Source organism: Apium graveolens, chromosome 3 (genome assembly GCF_009905375.1).
Source record: "Apium graveolens cultivar Ventura chromosome 3, ASM990537v1, whole genome shotgun sequence".
NCBI classification, from domain to species: Eukaryota; Viridiplantae; Streptophyta; class Magnoliopsida; order Apiales; family Apiaceae; genus Apium; species Apium graveolens.
In genome coordinates this window covers 215,831,797-215,849,972 of record NC_133649.1, presented here as the reverse complement: position 1 = coordinate 215,849,972, position 18,176 = coordinate 215,831,797, and the positions used below count along the sequence as shown (strand labels likewise).

Genomic DNA, 18,176 nt, shown 5'->3' with positions numbered 1-18,176 from the left:
TATTGTAGTCCCGCTAGATTTCCATTATGTGCCCCAATAGGGTCATGTAGTCATAAATTATTGTAGTTATACCTTCTGTGCAGTTGAGATAGCAGTAATAACTCCCACTTGTGTCTTCAAGTCTATTTAAAATATGAGGTGAGGACTCCTCTCCTGTTGATATGAGAGCAGGACTTCCCTACTATTTATGTAGAGGTAGCCATGTGCACCTAATAATATAATGGCACGACTCATCTTATTGATATGTCCCCCACGTGTCAGCTGGTGAGGTCTTCGTCAACATAACGGTACATAGTCTCTGGTCAATATACCGGTACGAGAGTTCAACTTTATATTTGGATCCAATTATTTTAGCCCAATAACAATAACAATTCTTGTAATGAGTCTGTTTAGAGCCCATATCAATTTTCGGGTATAACATATTGCAGTTATAAGAAACTCAAGCCAACCTTGAGAGATTAGAACAGATTTTCACATATATCTAAATATTATTTAATAATTATGTTTTAAAAATAGAGAAAACTGAACCTGAGGTTGTCCTCGAGGATTTAGCATGAGATTATAAGGATTTTGAGTACAATTTTAAATGGGTAATTTTGTAATTTTAAGTCAACCCCCTATATTTACAAAAATACCACTACTATTATATGAGGAAATCTTATAATCTCGTGCACACCCTGAATACAATCTCAGGCACATCAATCCCTTAAAAATTTTAATTTTGTTGGATTTGTTGGATGATAGGTTAAGAGCATCTCCAACCACATAAATATCTTAGCTAAAAATCATTAATACTTGCTATAAATAAAAAATATAGAGATTATGTAAAAAAAATCATCTCTAATGGTACATTCCCCTTTTCTATAAATATAGTCAAGCTCTTGATGTTGGCTATATTTGTTGAACCACTACAGATCTGTAAAAAAAATTAATCATTTATTCACATGTTGAAGTAATATATTCTATTTATAGCAACATAAAATTTGAATAACATACTATTTTTAAAATAACAATGCATTACAAGTTTAACAAATTTTACATATTATCCTATAGGTCTAATTTAGCCAAGTAATTATAGATAATATCATTGGAAATGCTCTAGTAATATTTTTTGGGATAAAGTTTTTAGTCGGGAAATGTATGTTTTGCGTAATATGCAGGTGATTTGGTGGGATAAAAGAAGATAATATGAACATGTTTCCTAATTTTCTTGATTGTAACATTATTTTGGTTTTGGAAAATATTGTGTTTGTTTTCCATAATTTTGTGAAAATTTAGAACAAGCCCAACACCACCAACCCGGCCCACCAAAAATTCCTGGCTCAAAGTTTCCCAATTTCTGTGTCTAAACCAATTCAAACTCACCACCTGTTCACATCTCCCTATCCTCTCAAACAGACCTTTTCTTCCCTTACCCTTGTTAACCATCACCATATACTCCATATAAATATTGTAATGTCCCTTAACAATCCCACACCGCACTCCCCTCGCGTCAATCTCACTCTCCCCCGTTCCTTTACTTATTCTCCTCACATACTCGCGTTAAGCGCGTGAACCATTCCACCACACGCGCGGATTATACAATTTGTGCCCTAATCGCCTGCGTCCTCTATATCGCCCTCAACGTTATGTATCTATATCACCCTCGTCTCCGATCTCGTTATTTAATTGATTGAATCGCCGATTGTTTCTTGATCTCCGTTATCTTGGTTCGTCTCTCTCTCTCTCTCTCTCGCTGTAGATCTAAAGTTTCTGTCTTTATTATTCTACCTATCTTATTGTATATATGACTGTGTTTTTGTGTGTGGTGCAGGAATTATGGAACCTATGGATATAGTTGGGAGGACCAAAGAAGATGCTTCGCTTCCGAAAGGTTTGTTTTTAATTATTATTTTAAATTATGTTGTGATTTGAGTTGTTTTCCGTTAAAGATTTGATTTTTGAGATGTTTTTTGATTGGTTTGATTGTTTGATACTATGTGTATTAGTAAAGTTTTGATCTTGATAGGGGAGTTTGAATTTTAGGGGATTTTACGCGATGCACTAATTTTATCAAATTTGTGTTTTAGGTAAATTTATTGTGATGATTAAAAAAAGTAGAAGATTAATACATGTTCTTATGTGTGCCTTGAAATTGAAGATCTGTTTGAGTCAATCTAGTGTCCAATTTTTTTGTTTACATGGGTGAGTGGTAACTGATCTGAGTGGAACAAGGTGATCTGGGATAATAGTATGGGCAACATGGTTTCGGTCCTGGAACGTTGTGTTTTGTAGTTTGTTTTCTGTAGAAAAAGCCAGTCAAAAACATTGTTGTTCGTGACCTAGAATAAGGATGGTTGTGAACTTGAGGGGCTAAATATAACAGATAAGCACTTGTATAATATAAGAAATTTGTAAATTATATTTATTATATGATATTGGCAAGTCATGTTAGATTTTATGCAATGGGACAAAGTTTAAATCTTGGCAGCGTTGGGGTTGAAGTAGTGATCCCTGTACTGTTTGAAATATAGTATGCTTCACTTGAAAATTTAGAGATGAAATTAGGGAGTTATGTTGTTTGTGTAACTAATTTTCCTCTTATTATCTTGGTCATTTGTTGCTGATGAAGGTTACAGAATTTTCTGTATAACATATTGTTTGATGATGGTAATAATGCAATGTATGATTTATAACAGCCACCATGACTAAGATCATCAAGGAAATGTTACCTCCAGATGTTCGAGTTGCCAGGGATGCTCAAGATCTCTTGATCGAATGTTGTGTAGGTAAGATATTGGCCATATGGTCATTCAATTATTTACCTGTCTGTTCATTCAATAATTACCACCTGTTTGTACTAGCTACTAGAATATAAGTTGTGCGTGTATCTTTAGAAGTTATATTTGTTATTGTTTCATTAAAAACGTTTTTTAACTTAAAAATTCTTCACCTGTACTTAGAGGTCCTTTCTAAAAAATTGTGGATGGTTTTTTACATTATATGTTTCTCTTCAATTCAAAAAATGGACCTGGGTACAATGCTACAATTTTAAGAAAATCAAGACAATTTTTGTACCTTGAATTTTTGTACTTTTTTATATTTTTAGATTCAGCACTTGTTTCTTACCCCAGTGAAACTTATCCCTCTTTATTCATGCTCCACAGAGTTCATCAATCTAATTTCATCAGAGTCAAATGAAGTTTGTAGCCGAGAAGACAAAAGAACAATTGCACCAGAACATGTGTTAAAAGCTTTAGAGGTTATAATCAACCGAATGAATATCGATGTTGTAACCTTTTATATTGTTATTTTTAAGTTGAATTATTATTGGCATTTATCGTATAACAATTTTTGCATGCATATTGGTAAGATACCTGTTAAAAAGATGACATGGTAAACATTTGTTTCAACCGGTATTCCATGCTTGTCAAGGTTTCGTGATATGCAATGCATGTCGTTGTCATGATTATTAAAATATGATATCTGCCTGCTTATGTAATCTAAGAACACGAACATGTTATTGATCTTGTAATGAATGATCTTTTCAGGTTCTTGGTTTTGGGGAGTACATTGAAGATGTTTATTCTGCATATGAACAACACAAACTCGAAACTATGGTAATAGTCTATTTTTCAACGTAGTGGTAACTTGATATGAATCTTTGATGCTTGGTGACAGTTTTCATATTGTAAAACCACAACTTCTCAATCAGATGTTCATTCTATATATGCTTTCTGACAGGACACGGTGAGGGGTGGGAAATTTACCACTGGAGCCGAGATGACCGAAGAAGAAGCATTGGCGGAGCAGCAAAGAATGTTCGCTGAGGCACGTGCCCGGATGAATGGCACGGCATTGAATCCTAAACAACCAGAACCGGAGCCGAGTATGGATAGCTAGTTTAGGAACAGGTCTTATATAAAGTATAGGCAAGCATCTTTGACCTTGACCCTTGTAACAGTTCTCTCTTGTTATGTACAAAAAGCCTTTGGTTAGTGCTGATGCACCTGTTTAAGTTGTACTGGGAAATTATGTTTACATATTGCTATATTTAGTGACTTTGATCCTCATAATCTCGTTGTTTATACGTCATGCTTCTTGGTTTGATACGGTCTTGGCACAAGTTTTTGGTAAATTAGCTCCCTGTTAGCTAGCGTTACGAGTTGTCGTGAACAATTGTTCATATGTATAAAATTATTACCCTTTATAAAGCCAAGTTTAGGTTGTTATGGTGGTTTACATAAACATAGAAGCATTGTTCTTGGTCGTAACCACAGATATACATGTGTGATGCTACTCATTATATTAATGCTCTCTTTAATAGAGCTGATTATAGTTTAACCACATCATAGCATTGAAACTATTTTTCATTATTTATGTTGAATTCCTACCTCATGGTACTGTCATTCATAAATTTTTTTAGTTGAAACGGCATTTGGTAAAACCCACCACCAAGTAATCAGGCGTGATTCTTCTATAATGGAGTCCTGTGATGTCACTTTCCAGGTTTTGTGATGAATATTTGAATAATTCTTGCTGTTAGCTGAAAGGCATGACAAGTCTATGGCCACAGGAGGGTCTGAATATTGCTGAAACCCAACATACTCTGGAGCACACCTGAACCCAGAACTTTGTGTTTGGGGGATCCCTTGTTTTTTATTAGTGATGGCTCCAATTACTGTATGTGAGTTTTTGGATTTGCTCTTGTTCAGGTCAAAAAGAGAGACTGTCCTTTAACTCCCTACCCCACAATAAACTGTAAAAGTGAGTTAACACATAACCTTGTTCCCCAGGATTCTTTTCTTTATGCAAAATCTCCTTCCTCTGCTATCCCCCACCCCAGCCAACTACAAAGCTCCTCTCTCCCCCCTCTGTTATTATAACTGGTGGGAGCAACTTATGTTTTGTTTGTCAGGATTCTTTTGCTCTGCACCATAGGACTAGAAACAAAAAAAGTGAAATGAAACACTCATAAATTCATTAAGGAAAACAAGATTAGAATAATTTTACTTTTTTTTTCTCCCTGCCAACATTCTTTTAAGTATTAGCCCACCTCCTTTGTTCTTCTTTCTTAGATAAAGACAATTATGGCAAAGAGTTCCCAAGACTCAAGTTCCAAGAGGCACTTCCATTGGACTAACAAGGTTAGTAGTGAAGATGAGGAAGCTCCTTCAACCTTCAAGTCATGTTCTAATACTAGCGAGGAGGAACAAAAGATGAAGGATAAATTGAAGGTTCCAGCTGCAGAATCTCGAAATAGGCTTTCATTTACAAGGAAGAAACTGCAATCTGTTGCAGTTTCCAGGTGGCGCTCAGTTCTTACAGCAATTGCAAAGAACCGGACGGAATCACAGCAGAGCCTTGGACCGCGAGTGGTGGGCACCCTTTTTGGATATCGTCGAGGACATGTGCATTTTGTGTTCCAGAAGGAACCAAATTCCACGCCAGCCTTCTTGATTGAACTAGCTACTCCAATAACCGGGCTGGTACAGGAGATGGCTTCTGGATTGGTTCGGATTGCACTGGAGTGCAACAAGGAAGCAAATGAGGAGAAGAGAACGCGCCGTTTGTTGGAGGAACCAATGTGGAGGACTTCTTGTAATGGGAAGAAGAGCGGGTTTGCATCAAAGAAGGAATGTGGTCCAAAGGAGTGGAAAATTTTGAAAGCTCTGGAGCCTATTTCAATGGGGGCAGGTGTTCTACCAGCTGAAAAGGAAGGAGAAGGAGAAGGCGACGGAGATGAGATCATGTATATGAGGGCTAAGTTTGAAAGAGTTGTGGGGTCTAGAGACTCGGAGGCGTTTTACATGATGAATCCAGATAGTAATGGAGCTCCTGAACTTAGTTTATACTTGCTCAGAGTCTAAACAGAGCCATGGAATGAGGTGTCTGTGTTTTTTCCCTTTTCTTGACTGAAGTAGGCTCTAAATCTGTTTCTCTTCAGTTTTAATCTTTCTCATCCTTTCTGTTATATAAACTTGTAATTGTAAGTTGGTTGTTATTTGAAATATGTATGGGGTGAAATGGGAAATATATAAATTTACATATCCTACTATTTGCAAATCTCCTTTTGTTGCACCAATAGAACTTGTAGTGTCTCATGAAGAAGATGGTTTGGATTGGTTTTCCTTGTTGATTCTGTTTGGCAAGATCAAATTTTAGCATCAGCATGGAAGTGACACGCAATGTGTCTATAGTTTTACATGTCATCAAGTCATCAGTAATGTTGTTGCATCCCATAGCTGAAATTGCCTCTCTTTATACACATTCTAATAACCAAACAAACCAATTTAGCCTCACACTACAAATTAGTAATTTGTATCACAGAGATGAGTAATCTGTAGTGTTGCCATAATAACCTGGAGTAGTGTGACTGATGATTTGCAGTACGTGATTTATGAATTTTAGCTGGTTTGTAGAGTTTAAAAGTTGAATATAGGACAAGTCTGAAGTTAGAAACTAGAATGGTCTTTGATAATTATGGTTTTGGATGAATTTCATATAATTTTTTGACCTAGTGAAGGGGATGAATTCATATACTTAGTGAAGGGTATACATTCTGGAAAAATATCCTGAACTATCATTGCTCTAGGGCAAGTTGTAGTATCATTCTGGAGTATAAATTAGTACATGGGTGGCTGAAAATTATGAAATCTGAGATACTGGAATGTGATATAAGCAAGGCCACCCATATTATAAGAATGCTGTTATTATCCTTAATTTTCTTAGGATTATTTTGAAGGAGAGCCTGACAGTTTTCCTAATCTAGCAGCTAGGTGTTACCTAAATTGTAGTTTATCATTTGATCCAAAGATAAGATGTTCCAATCATCGATGTTGATGTAGATTTGATCAAAGTAACATGGGAACCCAAAAAAACAAAAACATGATATTAATGCCATAATCATGGGAATCCTCAAAAAGCAAATGATCAGGAAATTTGTTATCCTGACATGCTATGCTATGTATGTAGTACCAAGATTTTTTGCCCCTTTTATTGACTATACTATTACACACACTTCTACTTATTTCTTACCATGTGTCTTATATATTCTCGGTATTCTATGTGACCAAAAGTTTCTTCCTGGAAGACATTGAGCTTCCTCACTAAATGTCTGATTACTTGAATTTCTTGTCTATAACTTGTGATCTTGTTTATACAATGACGCAATTTTACGCTGATTTATAATGCAGGTTGGATAACAAGTAGGCACTTGACTACATCGCTAGCTCGATATTCACAGTTGAGCTCTTGATGAAATTATTGAATGCCAGATAGTCAGATAATATGTTGATGGTGTTTTCTACAGAGTGACTAAGTGATGTTTGTTCATTACAAAAAAAAAAAAGCAGCAGTATAATGAAAGAATGGCCATCATCTTTATCCTTGTTTCAAGGCTTTCATATCTTTCCTCTTTCTGCAAAGTAAAGAAAAGAAGAAAATGGGTCCATCTACTAAGGAGTGGTGGTGTGTGGATTACAGCATGGAGAAAAAAAAGATCAATCAGAGTCTTGAGTCTACTACCTTCACAGAAATCGAGGTTTCTTTGTTAAAAGAAAGGATGAACTAAATAAATTCCATCATTTTCTCATCATCATTCAAACATGAAAAGTTGTTATGCTCAGAATAAATAATAGGGGTAATAGCTTCTGCTATGATTTGAGTTATAAGAATAAATAGTGCTACTTGATAGGTTGTGCATTATGATGCATACCGTTGTACTTCGCTCAAACCTGGAACCTATAGTAACGAGAGTCTTTTTCACTGGATACGAACTTCTTTTTATGTTGATCTAAATGCTGAATTGTGCTTCAGCTTGATGTTTTAAGAAGCTAAAAACATTCCTCAGGGAATATACAAACAAGACACTGGAAGCTTTTTTTTGTATGTTCAGATATGAAATAGTTTTGGAAGATAAAAAAAAAATTATAAAGCCACCCATTGTCCTATATGCATATGGAATATCTGATGATTAGTGGGTAGTAATAGAATAAGTAATGGTGCAGATTAGCGACATCTAAATGCAATTTCATAAAGTAAAATTATAGTACTATCTAGGAGATGAATAGGAACCTATAGCTTCAACTTTTCCCTTTACAAGCAAACAAGACAATATATGATCGGCTAGATGCCAAATTTTAATGCTTGATCATTATTTTCATCATGACACAGCAATGATATAACAGTTGATCACTATTTTCATCATCCTGACACATCAATGATAGAATTATTCAATGGTTTTTAAGGATACACATGATACCAATCACTCATTAAGAAATATGTATAATAAGAGCTCATCAATAAATGACAGATCATAAGATTTCATGAGTAATGAGTCCAACAAATGCATTAAAGGAGTCATAGAGAGTGTGAAACTCTGGATGCATGACACACACACACACAAACACATACTTTCTCAAATTATGTACAACAATGAAGATATCTCAATTACCTAATATGATCTCGAGAGGAAAACAATTTGAATAGATGCCATGTGTAAAAAAAAAGAACATCTGACATAATAAACCACAATAGTTCATGACTATTGCAGATAGGATACTGATAAGAATCAGAATTCAGAAATAATGGATAATTAAGGCCAATTCTTATTGATCATCGTATGAGATGTAGCTAGAAAAGAAGCATCATCGATCGTATGATTTGATCACCTCCCAGGGCTTTTTTGATCTCTTCCCGCTTCAAAGGTTCAGGTTGGCCAGCAAAACCAGGCTGAATGACGTGATTAAAAAATGGTCCGGACATGAACATAAATCAGAAACATGGATCTGCAAGCTGCATTAGTTGCATATCAAAGAAATCAAAAACCATATACAGAATATTATAGGAACAGGCGACTATCTGAGGAGTCGTGGAAATAAATTTTTATTAGAGTGTGGAAGTCAATCCTAATACTGATTTGGAAGGGAACATTGTATTTTGCAGTGTCAAAGCATCATAAAATTTTCATATATCAATTGAAAAAACTGTCGATGGATCATGATACAAGGGTAATTGCATTATGCAAAAAAGCTGTCTAAAAAGTTCGACTCTACACTAAGCTATAAATTATAATCCTCTCATTCCTAGTTACAATTTCAGTTGTAAGGAGCAAAGAAAGTATATTTTGGTGGTACAACTTATGCTTCTTTAGATAGAATTATCTCTAAATTCAGGGGGTTCCTTTTGTTTGTGTATGCGCTATGTAAATGCATTTCTTCTAATTGTGTCAAATTATATAAGCCATGTCTGTAACTCCTAACCCGACCCCCAACCCTGTTGCCACAGAGATTTCTAGTTCTGTGAACTAATATAGCAAGTTGGCAGCTGTTTCTACTATGAACTATCTGATACAACTTGTCTGTAACTAATAAAATTGTCCTCAACATAAAAGTGCAAGGCAAATTAATTGTATCTGCTATTGTAAGGCAACATGCGATCCTTCTTTGTTCTCTTAATTTCTGCCTCTAATGCCTTCACAGTCTGTTTTGAAGTTTCACCGTCTCCCAGCTCCCTTCTTTCTCTTGGATTCTAGAGTGAAACCATTCCCAGCCAAAAAGATGGCCTGGATTTTTGTTTTTCATCGGGTTTGCAAGACTGTGGGGGAGGGGTTAGAAGTAAAGAACCTGTAGAAAGGGCAGCCTGGCAGGAGAGGAGTCGGCTACCAGGAATGTTTTTGTACTGCTAAAAACTTCTGCTGCTGGTAAGACAAATTGAAATCAGAATCCTGATTCTCATTATGCAACTTGAGAAATAGCTCTGCTGGTCTTGTTAGTATTTAGGTTCTTGCAGTCATCCTTATTTGCATCACATGCCTATAACTATTCAAGAATGACATAAGAAATTTACTGACACTAATCCAAGGTTTTCAAATTTTGGTAGGTTGAATTTAATTTTTCACTGTAAAAACACTAAGGCTGCAAACAAGTTTTGTTTTAAATAAACCAGCAAACTGCCCTTTAAGGCATGTGCCTGACTATTGTATCTCCTTAAGTTCACATATTTGACATTTGGGAGTAAAAATTAGAGACTTGCTCTATTACCACAATACAAGGATGAATATACACTTTTCAGAGGCATAGGATAACAACCTTGGTGTGAATCTCCTTGGATCGAACCGCACAATGAAGTGTGCTTTGAGGTTACAGTGAGGGAGTTGTCCTTTCCCTCGTCAAGCGCATATGTGCAGCTAAGCAAGGAGGGACCTATTAATGTTGGCACCCTCAAGCGATCAAAGTATTCTCCGAGCTCTTTGTGAATCTGCAAGGTCAATAAGTGACTACTTTCCAACTTGGCTTGTGACATTATGCAACACGTTTGTAACTCATTGTTCAACTACCAGCTGATGTAACGTAAGATAGAATACCATAACATGTTTCAGCATAATAGAAAGAGTAAATGTGCAACACCGCCACTTGGTGCTATTTGCTGAAGACTTGGATTTTACATGCAGGCTGGCATGGGAATGCGAGAATGTTTGAGTGGCCCAAGTTGATTCGGTTGTTTGATCATAATTTATTGATTCCCTTTGAAATCAAACATTTAACACATTATGTTTTTGGATAGGCATAGGTGAATCGTCCCCTGTCTTTCTTGGATCTGACCTCCTGTGAGAGTACAATCTAATGATACAACTGGAGATTTTTATAGTTGGTGCTGATTCTGATGCTGTATGATGATGAATCCCATGGAACAGAATGAGGTTTGTTTGGTGGATGCAGAGAAGCATGAGTTAAAGTAATCACAGAATATGCTATTTTTGTGAGACAACATGGTACATGAGAGATCCAGAGCTATCTCTTGTGGATGTCAACCCTTAAAATGTGAAAAAATTGTTAAGCTAACAGAATGTTGAAGTATGAACATCCTGCCAAATTCGATTATTATCATTCCACGCTCAATAGATCCGCTAAGGTTCTGCTAGGTCTTTTTATGACATCTCCGAGTAGAAACGAAGATGGTTATCATATAGCATTATGTCAACTTACAAGAAAATAACCAAACAGTTGGTCTCAACAAATCCTGCATTGGCCAAAAAAATTGTTGCTTAGGAATTATACCAAGCGATAATTACTTTTTGAGTTCATAATTCTATTCCAGCTCTCAAAACTTGAAGAAAACAAAATTCAAACTGCACTTTCATTCCATCAAGCCACAATTAGTGACAATCACTTTGGAGTATGGACGATTAAACCCTCTTTCTGCAACAACAGCTCTTTTATCTCCGATTAATTTTGCCGTCCTGTTTCACATTTTGCAACAAAATAAATAAAAAAATATCTGGTATATTGTATGCTATTTGACTTGAGAAAACCCATAGTTGTAACAAGTTAGATTTAGAAGAGCCTTCCAGTGGATTCCAATTTAGTTAGGCGTTTAATATGGTAGCAGAGCTTGCGGTGAGGGGTTAGTTGACATAAGATGGTATAGGTATTAAGTAGTTTCTCAAAAGTTTGAGATTTTAGTATAGAGTAAATACCTGAAATAAGGAGAAGTGGTGTTCTCTTGCACTGTCTTGACTTGTCCAATCTTTTCCACAACCTCCATGCCTTCCAATACTCTTCCCACCACAAGAGCAGACGCATCTAGTTCGGGTGAATCCTTGGTGGAAATGACAAACTCAGTCCCATTCGGATCCCTTCCGATCTCTTCTTCATCAACCACTAGCTTCCCATTTCGTGCAACCAGCTTAGTTTTTGGAGGTGGCTTCAGTGGATCTCTGACAATAATGCTGACACTTTTAGCCACATTCTTGGTTCCAGGACAACTCTGATTAGCCTTCTCTAGCTCAGCAATAAGCCTGTCATTTGACAAACTGCTGCCTGTTTTCTGTGCCAGTTCAGCATCTACACCATACGATCTTATTCCTCCATGTTGTACATAATTTGGCAGAATTTTAACAAACTCTTTCCTTCTGTAACTTATACCAGCAGCACCACTAATAATTTTACTAAATCTGCCAGTAGTTATTGGGGCATTGTTATCATAAAGTCCGATAACGATTCTTCCAATAGGCTCTCCATTAACCGATACATCAAAAAATGCGCGTTTCTTTATTTTCCTATCACTGCAGCCATCACCAGACACTACATTGCTCACACTATCTGCTTCTTGTGTTGTAGCATCTGTTGATTCTGCTGTAGTAGGACTTTCTTGATTTTCTTCTACAGTTGTTGGAATGTCTGAATCATCTGATTCAATTGTAGGAGGAGTTTCTTCTACATTAGTACCATTGTCTGAACTATCTGATTCAAGCAAGGCAGCAGCATTTGTTTCATTGGTTGAGGCATTTTCTTCTTCTGCTCTAGCCTTTGGCAGCTGAAATTGTTGGTGTGCTTGAGAACATAACACAAGTAGCAGTGATGATTTAGTGCAGATTGCAAGCTCTCGACGCGATAATTTTGGAGAATTCTTTACAAGGCAAGGTGGGCAGGGAGGACAAGTAGTGGGCAGTGCTTGAATTTGGTGGTTTGGAGGTGTTGCTGGGGAATTGAGTAGGCATTTTGCAGTAGAGTGCATGGCTACTAGTTAGTTTTGTGTTCTGAAATTTCGGTTCACACCCTTACTTTGTTTCCTTTCCCATATAGTTTGTGGATAGAAATGCAATCCAAATTCATACATGGTGATTTTATGAGACTACATGATCACCACATCAGCCATATCCAAAACATAGCAACTTTAAAACTCTTGTTTCTTTTAAAAAAAATTATTCAAAAAACAGACCATATACTCAAATTCTATCAAATTTATTACTATATACTTATTTTTTTTTCTTTTTTAAAGGTTTTTAGATATACTTAATCATCAAGAACATTATTTAATTATCTTTAGTTTTTATAATTTTTTTATCATAAAATTTAATCCAATATTAAATTACTATGTGTTTATTAATTTTGTTAAAATTATTAAAATTTTAGATATATAATGAGATAATTCTTCCGAATAATAATACATATGAATTGTTAAAAATCAATTTATTTATAAAATTATTAATATAATTATTAATTTTTTAGGGCTTTTTTCAAAATTACCAAAATTGCAGTATTTTTTTCAAAAATACTATGTAATCTTATATGTAACGAGAAATGCACAAAATCTCTAAAAGCGTTGTATGCTTACAACGTGTGTACCTTCTAAATTAAAAAACAATACGCATAGGAAAGATACTTGTTTAATATAAAAATTTTAAAACAATGAATACGAATCTTTTGAATTGGGTATATTGGACGGTATGGCATTTTAAAAAGTTGAACCTAAAAAGAGAGAATATTTTAGGATAACACTCTAATTATGTCATATTTGGTATTTATTAAATAATAAAATTAAAATTTCTATTTATAATATTAAGAATAATTTTATTTTAATATAAAAATCAAGTCCTGGTATATAGAAAAAGAGAGTTGAACAGGGCACAGGGCAGAAACAACACAAAACCACGCATACAAAAAGACTCGGTCATAGTAAAGACACACACAAACATAAACACAGTCAGTCAAAAGCAGCAATGGAGAAAAGCCCAAGTAGTAGTTCATCATCATCATCATCATCAAATTCAAGGCTATGGAGGCCAGCAGCTCAAAGAAATCTAAGAAACCAATGGGCCTTTTTATCTTCTTTTCTCCACAAATGGGCCTCTCTTTCTTCTTCTGCTCGTTCCCATGCCACTTCTCTTGTTAATTCTTCCCTTTCCTTGAGGTATACTTCTTTTTTTTTAATTATACCCCCCCCCCCAAACCCAAATTCATATTTGTTTGGTTTTCTGTTGTTATGTAGGTACTTGAGTTCCAGAGATTTGGGTGTTTTGACTCATATGCCTGGGATTACAAACAAGGCTTCTTTTAAATTCATACAACACCAGGTAGCTTCTTATGTTCAATTTTTACTTCCTTCCTTTTTTTCCAAATTAAGGTTTCAGGCCTTATTGTATATTCCTGTTTATTCATTCTTTTTTTGTAGGAGCTTCATAGGACTAAGCTCTTAGCTTCTTACAACAATATGGTATTCTTTCTTTACCTTGGATTTCCTTTTTGTATATGTCGGATTTTTTTAGTTTTTCCCTTCCCGTAATTGTGGAAAGATGATCCTTGCATTGTTTGTATATGTTATGCAACAACTACTGTATACAAATTGTATGGTTACAAGTTTCACCTGCCACTCCCATAGGTTACAAATGATCATTTCCTTTATCACATTTTCAATGTATATGGTATGGTAAACAAAAGGGAACTTGCAATACGTGGCTATCGTCTTATTCTTTTTTTATTATTATTATTATTATTATAACTAAATTAGTAGAAGAAAATACATGTACACTCATTTTTTTAAATATCTACAGGTTGCTATAGTGAATCAAATGGTCACTACTGCTGCTTCAATGAAATGTTTCCTTAAAGGGGTTGATAATACCTCAATTTTACAATATTCAAATTCTTCTGTTAATACTGCTGATGGCGGTGATGGTGGGGGAATCCCGGCCTTTACATTCTGGTCAATTTCTTCCTTTGGTATGTTCCTCAATTGTAAGTTCTGTACTGGAAAGTACTTTCTGTTACTAGTTCTCCATGTTACTGTATTACTTATACCAAAGACTTGATATAAAAAGTTACTTACATTTAAAGCAGGATGGAAAAAATAGGCATAATTTTATTTGTCACTACAATGAAATCATTGTGTGCAACTTGTCTAAAATGGTACTGTGATTATAAGTTTAGAGCATTACCTTTAAACTAACTCACTAATCTTAGAAAAAAGAACTTAATTGTATGATCAAAAAAACTTATTTTTATGATCAATTTGCCTTGATGAGCATTCACGTTTGCTCTTACAGAAAAACTAGCAGAGGAGCTCACAGATATGTTTATTCTGGAACTTAATTTAAAGGTATATTGGACCTCTGGTTGGTGGCTGCAAGATTTATTGATTCATTTGTAAAGTGGTTTGGTAACTTTTTTCTTCTTCTTTTTGTTGATTTTGTTGTCTTTCGTGGTGTTGAATCTGTGTTGCTATGGAATCACAGCGGCTGCTTGTTATGGAGTTTGTGTCCATCAGTAATGAGGAGGATGTTCGAGCAAATATTGAATTGAGATGGCTGGACGAACTCTATCCAGGCGAGTTTGATGACTTGAGTAAATGTAGGTTGTACTCAACAGAAGCTTGTGCACCACTGCTTCCAAAGTTAAAGGGTAGAGAACTAGATAAACTAAAGCTGCAAGCGGAACACCAGCATAAAGTAAATGAAGATGTTTTACAGGTAATGTCATTACTTGAATTCTTATATAATCTAGTCTATCAGAGTTCCATAACAAGAGTCCCACTTCAAGTAGTAAGTACAGTGTTGTACCTTTGTTGACATGCTAATTGTGTATTATTTAATTTATTTAGTTTTTAATAAAGATCAATCCTATATCTACTTTAACCTTTCAACTAAAAGTGAACCAAATCACTTTATTTTTTTCTGGATATGTTTGTTTTATTAGGTTCAATAATTTTAAAACTTTAGAAAATACATATCAAAATTTGAATTTTAGATTATATTACAATACAAACTTACTGAAATATATTTCGTAAAACAAAGGGAAATCCTGATAGTATATATCTATAGCTAAGTTGGTGCTCAAAGGTTAGGTCTATTATCCTAAACATGTAATAAAGACAATGCTAAAATTCGTACTGGCTTTAGGTTAAACTATCAGCAGTTTAGAAAAGCTAACTCCCAACCCCCGCAAGCGTATGGCCAATTCTGCGCAATTCATTTGTAGGAGAATTTAAGCTCTACGATGTCATCAAGTGAAAAGAGTAGGTTAGGGTTTTATCTTTTTCAAATGGCAAAAAGCCATTTTGTAATTATGGTATTTACATATCCCTGAACCCATAAGAGTGTATAAAAATGTACTTTCCTCAAGATTAACAACTTTTGAATATGAGGCCATGTGGACCATTGACAATTTCTATCTTACTTGCTGCGAATTCAGGATCAAAATAAAATATATCCCTCTTCTTCTGTTATATTGAACAACAAATATGAGTATATACATATATTGAACAGCTGAATGTTTGTCTTGCAGGTGTACTTAACAACTTGGCTTGCAGATGTGAATATTGATAAATACAGGTAAAAATACTTTTTTTTCTGATAAGAAAGATGAACAGAACTAGATGATGAAAAAAAAAATTCTCTACAAATTGATACCTTTTTAATACCAGTTTGATTTTAGTTTTTCTTTAAGGTTTCTTTTTAATTTGAAAGGATCATAGTGATCTAATCATGAAAACCAAGTATTGTTTTGTTCATGTTACATGGCCGTGGGAATATAATGGGATGATGTGGAATGACATTATCGGAGGTTTGGATTGACTAGAGAGGGTGATTGAAATGTTATTATCTGTGATGCAACTTAACTGCTCAGTTACCATGAATTACTTGCATAATAATCATCCAAGTTCCCCAATGTTTGCATTTCACATTTGTATGAATTTAATGAATGCAGACTACTACAGTACAAATGTACAAATAGAAGAACTTACTGCATAAGTTTTTTTCTTTTCATCATAATTATGAATTTTAATATGTTAAATAACTATGGTTAATTGTCTATATTTTTTCAACAGGGTAGATGAAATATTTACTTCAGTTGGGGAGGAAATGAATGTCACCCTTGTGTGAAACTGCTGTTTGTAGCAGGTGAAAGAAGACCATCTGAAAGCAATATGCTGAAATTCAAATTTTTACTTTTGGAGGCCTCAATCCCGGATTTCGAGAGGCTTGATGGGGGGGGGGGGGGGTAGTAATAGTATTTTAAGAGTATTAGAGGTTAGGCTCAACAAGATCCTTGAAGAGTCTAGATAAGAGCAGACAGCTCTAGCTTTAGTACTAAAAGTTTTGTCTCCTACTCAAATTTTCGGGGGTTCAAGCTGTTGTTGCGACTTCAATGTGTTCACGGGCTGGATGCCTGGAAAGGTAGTTCATAGTTGATTCATACAGAGTACATTAGACTTTTGTGTAGGAGGAAGATGTCATTGGCATGTAGTTTCCGATTTTATTTTCTGATGTTGTGTGATATAATACTTTGTAGAACATTTAGGATTCAATCATATTTTTTCGAACTTTATAGTTCAATATCAGTATGTGGCAGTGGCATGGTTGTGCAAATCAAAATATGTGATCAGTACTGTCACCTCAGCTTACCATATAACCAGGAAGTTGGGAAGGCTGGAGTTGTTATTAGCAATTTTGGCATGGTTAAAAAAGTAAAAATAATAAAACACTTTCTTTTTTTAGGGAAAAGAACACTTTCTTATAATGTATTAAGTAACATGATTAATTAAAAAAAAAAAGTAAAACGAAACTTGTAATATGTAGCCGACTGTTAAATTTGAATTAGGCTTAATGACATTTTCCGTCTTAATGTTTGTATCACTGTATCTATGAAACCCTCAAGTTTGAAAGCGTACATTTTCAACCCTCCGGTATTCAAAATGTGCTCTTTTATCTTTGGGCCGAAACGGGTCAGAGAACGGTACGTAATAGCGCGGATATTTTAGTAATTATTCAGCCAATATTCAGATACTTTTGAAACGTACCTTTTGGACCTTAAAGTTTGAAACTGCATACATAAACCCCTAAAATCTAATGAAGAACAAGAAGAGGAACAACGGTTGATAATCGAATTCTTACCTTTCCAATTTTTGAATCCATTGTTGAAGATACACCATGATTTCCACTTTCTAATATATGATTGTAGGTCAGAGGAACAGATTACAAAACAGCTGATGACACATGTGTAAAAGATTATATAGATGTTACTGATCTGGTAGATGCGCATGTCAAAGCCCTTGCTCGTGCTACACCTGGGAAAGTTGGAATTTACAATGTTGGCACAGGAAAAGGTCGTTAATTCTCTGTTTTATCATCTTCTCTGTATTTGAAGTTTTACCGAAAGATGAGCATTTGAGAAATCTAGTTAAAATTCACAATAATCTGAAAGTCTTTAATAAAAATACGCACAGGTAGTTCCGTAAAGCAATTCGTTGAAGCTTGCAAGAAGGCTACCGGGGGCCTATACGCGTAGAATATCTCAGCCGGAGGCCTGGAGATTATGCTGAAGTTTACAGCGATCCTTCTAAAATTCTTCGTGAACTGAAATGGCAAGCTACATATGCAAATCTTGAAGAGAGTCTTAGAACTGCATGGAGATGGA

General features: G+C 35.1%; 4 protein-coding genes across 4 annotated transcripts; 3 read left to right on the top strand and 1 right to left on the bottom strand.

The window, feature by feature from the left end:
* Positions 1–1,370: 1,370 nt before the first annotated feature.
* LOC141713100 (protein Dr1 homolog) lies at positions 1,371–4,055 on the top strand. The gene is made up of 6 exons (XM_074516342.1): positions 1,371–1,709; positions 1,814–1,873; positions 2,679–2,768; positions 3,147–3,241; positions 3,531–3,599; positions 3,724–4,055. The coding sequence occupies exons 2-6, from the start codon at positions 1,819–1,821 to the stop codon at positions 3,880–3,882; spliced, it is 468 nt and encodes a 155-aa protein (XP_074372443.1). The 5' UTR covers positions 1,371–1,709; positions 1,814–1,818; the 3' UTR covers positions 3,883–4,055.
* A 507-nt stretch (positions 4,056–4,562) lies between these two features.
* LOC141713099 (protein MIZU-KUSSEI 1) lies at positions 4,563–7,728 on the top strand. Its single transcript, XM_074516341.1, has 2 exons — positions 4,563–5,867; positions 7,176–7,728. The coding sequence occupies exon 1, from the start codon at positions 5,070–5,072 to the stop codon at positions 5,847–5,849; it is 780 nt and encodes a 259-aa protein (XP_074372442.1). The 5' UTR covers positions 4,563–5,069; the 3' UTR covers positions 5,850–5,867; positions 7,176–7,728.
* A 3,197-nt stretch (positions 7,729–10,925) lies between these two features.
* On the bottom strand, positions 10,926–12,585 carry LOC141713097 (peptidyl-prolyl cis-trans isomerase CYP26-2, chloroplastic). Its single transcript, XM_074516339.1, has 2 exons — positions 11,459–12,585; positions 10,926–11,221 (listed from the first exon to the last, which is right to left on the bottom strand). Exons 1-2 carry the CDS (start codon positions 12,496–12,498, stop codon positions 11,119–11,121), a joined length of 1,143 nt encoding a protein of 380 aa, XP_074372440.1. The 5' UTR covers positions 12,499–12,585; the 3' UTR covers positions 10,926–11,118.
* An 816-nt stretch (positions 12,586–13,401) lies between these two features.
* Positions 13,402–17,082, top strand: LOC141713098 (uncharacterized). Its single transcript, XM_074516340.1, has 8 exons — positions 13,402–13,674; positions 13,753–13,837; positions 13,936–13,977; positions 14,315–14,483; positions 14,807–14,859; positions 14,996–15,229; positions 16,044–16,090; positions 16,588–17,082. Exons 1-8 carry the CDS (start codon positions 13,484–13,486, stop codon positions 16,640–16,642), a joined length of 876 nt encoding a protein of 291 aa, XP_074372441.1. The 5' UTR covers positions 13,402–13,483; the 3' UTR covers positions 16,643–17,082.
* Positions 17,083–18,176: the final 1,094 nt, after the last annotated feature.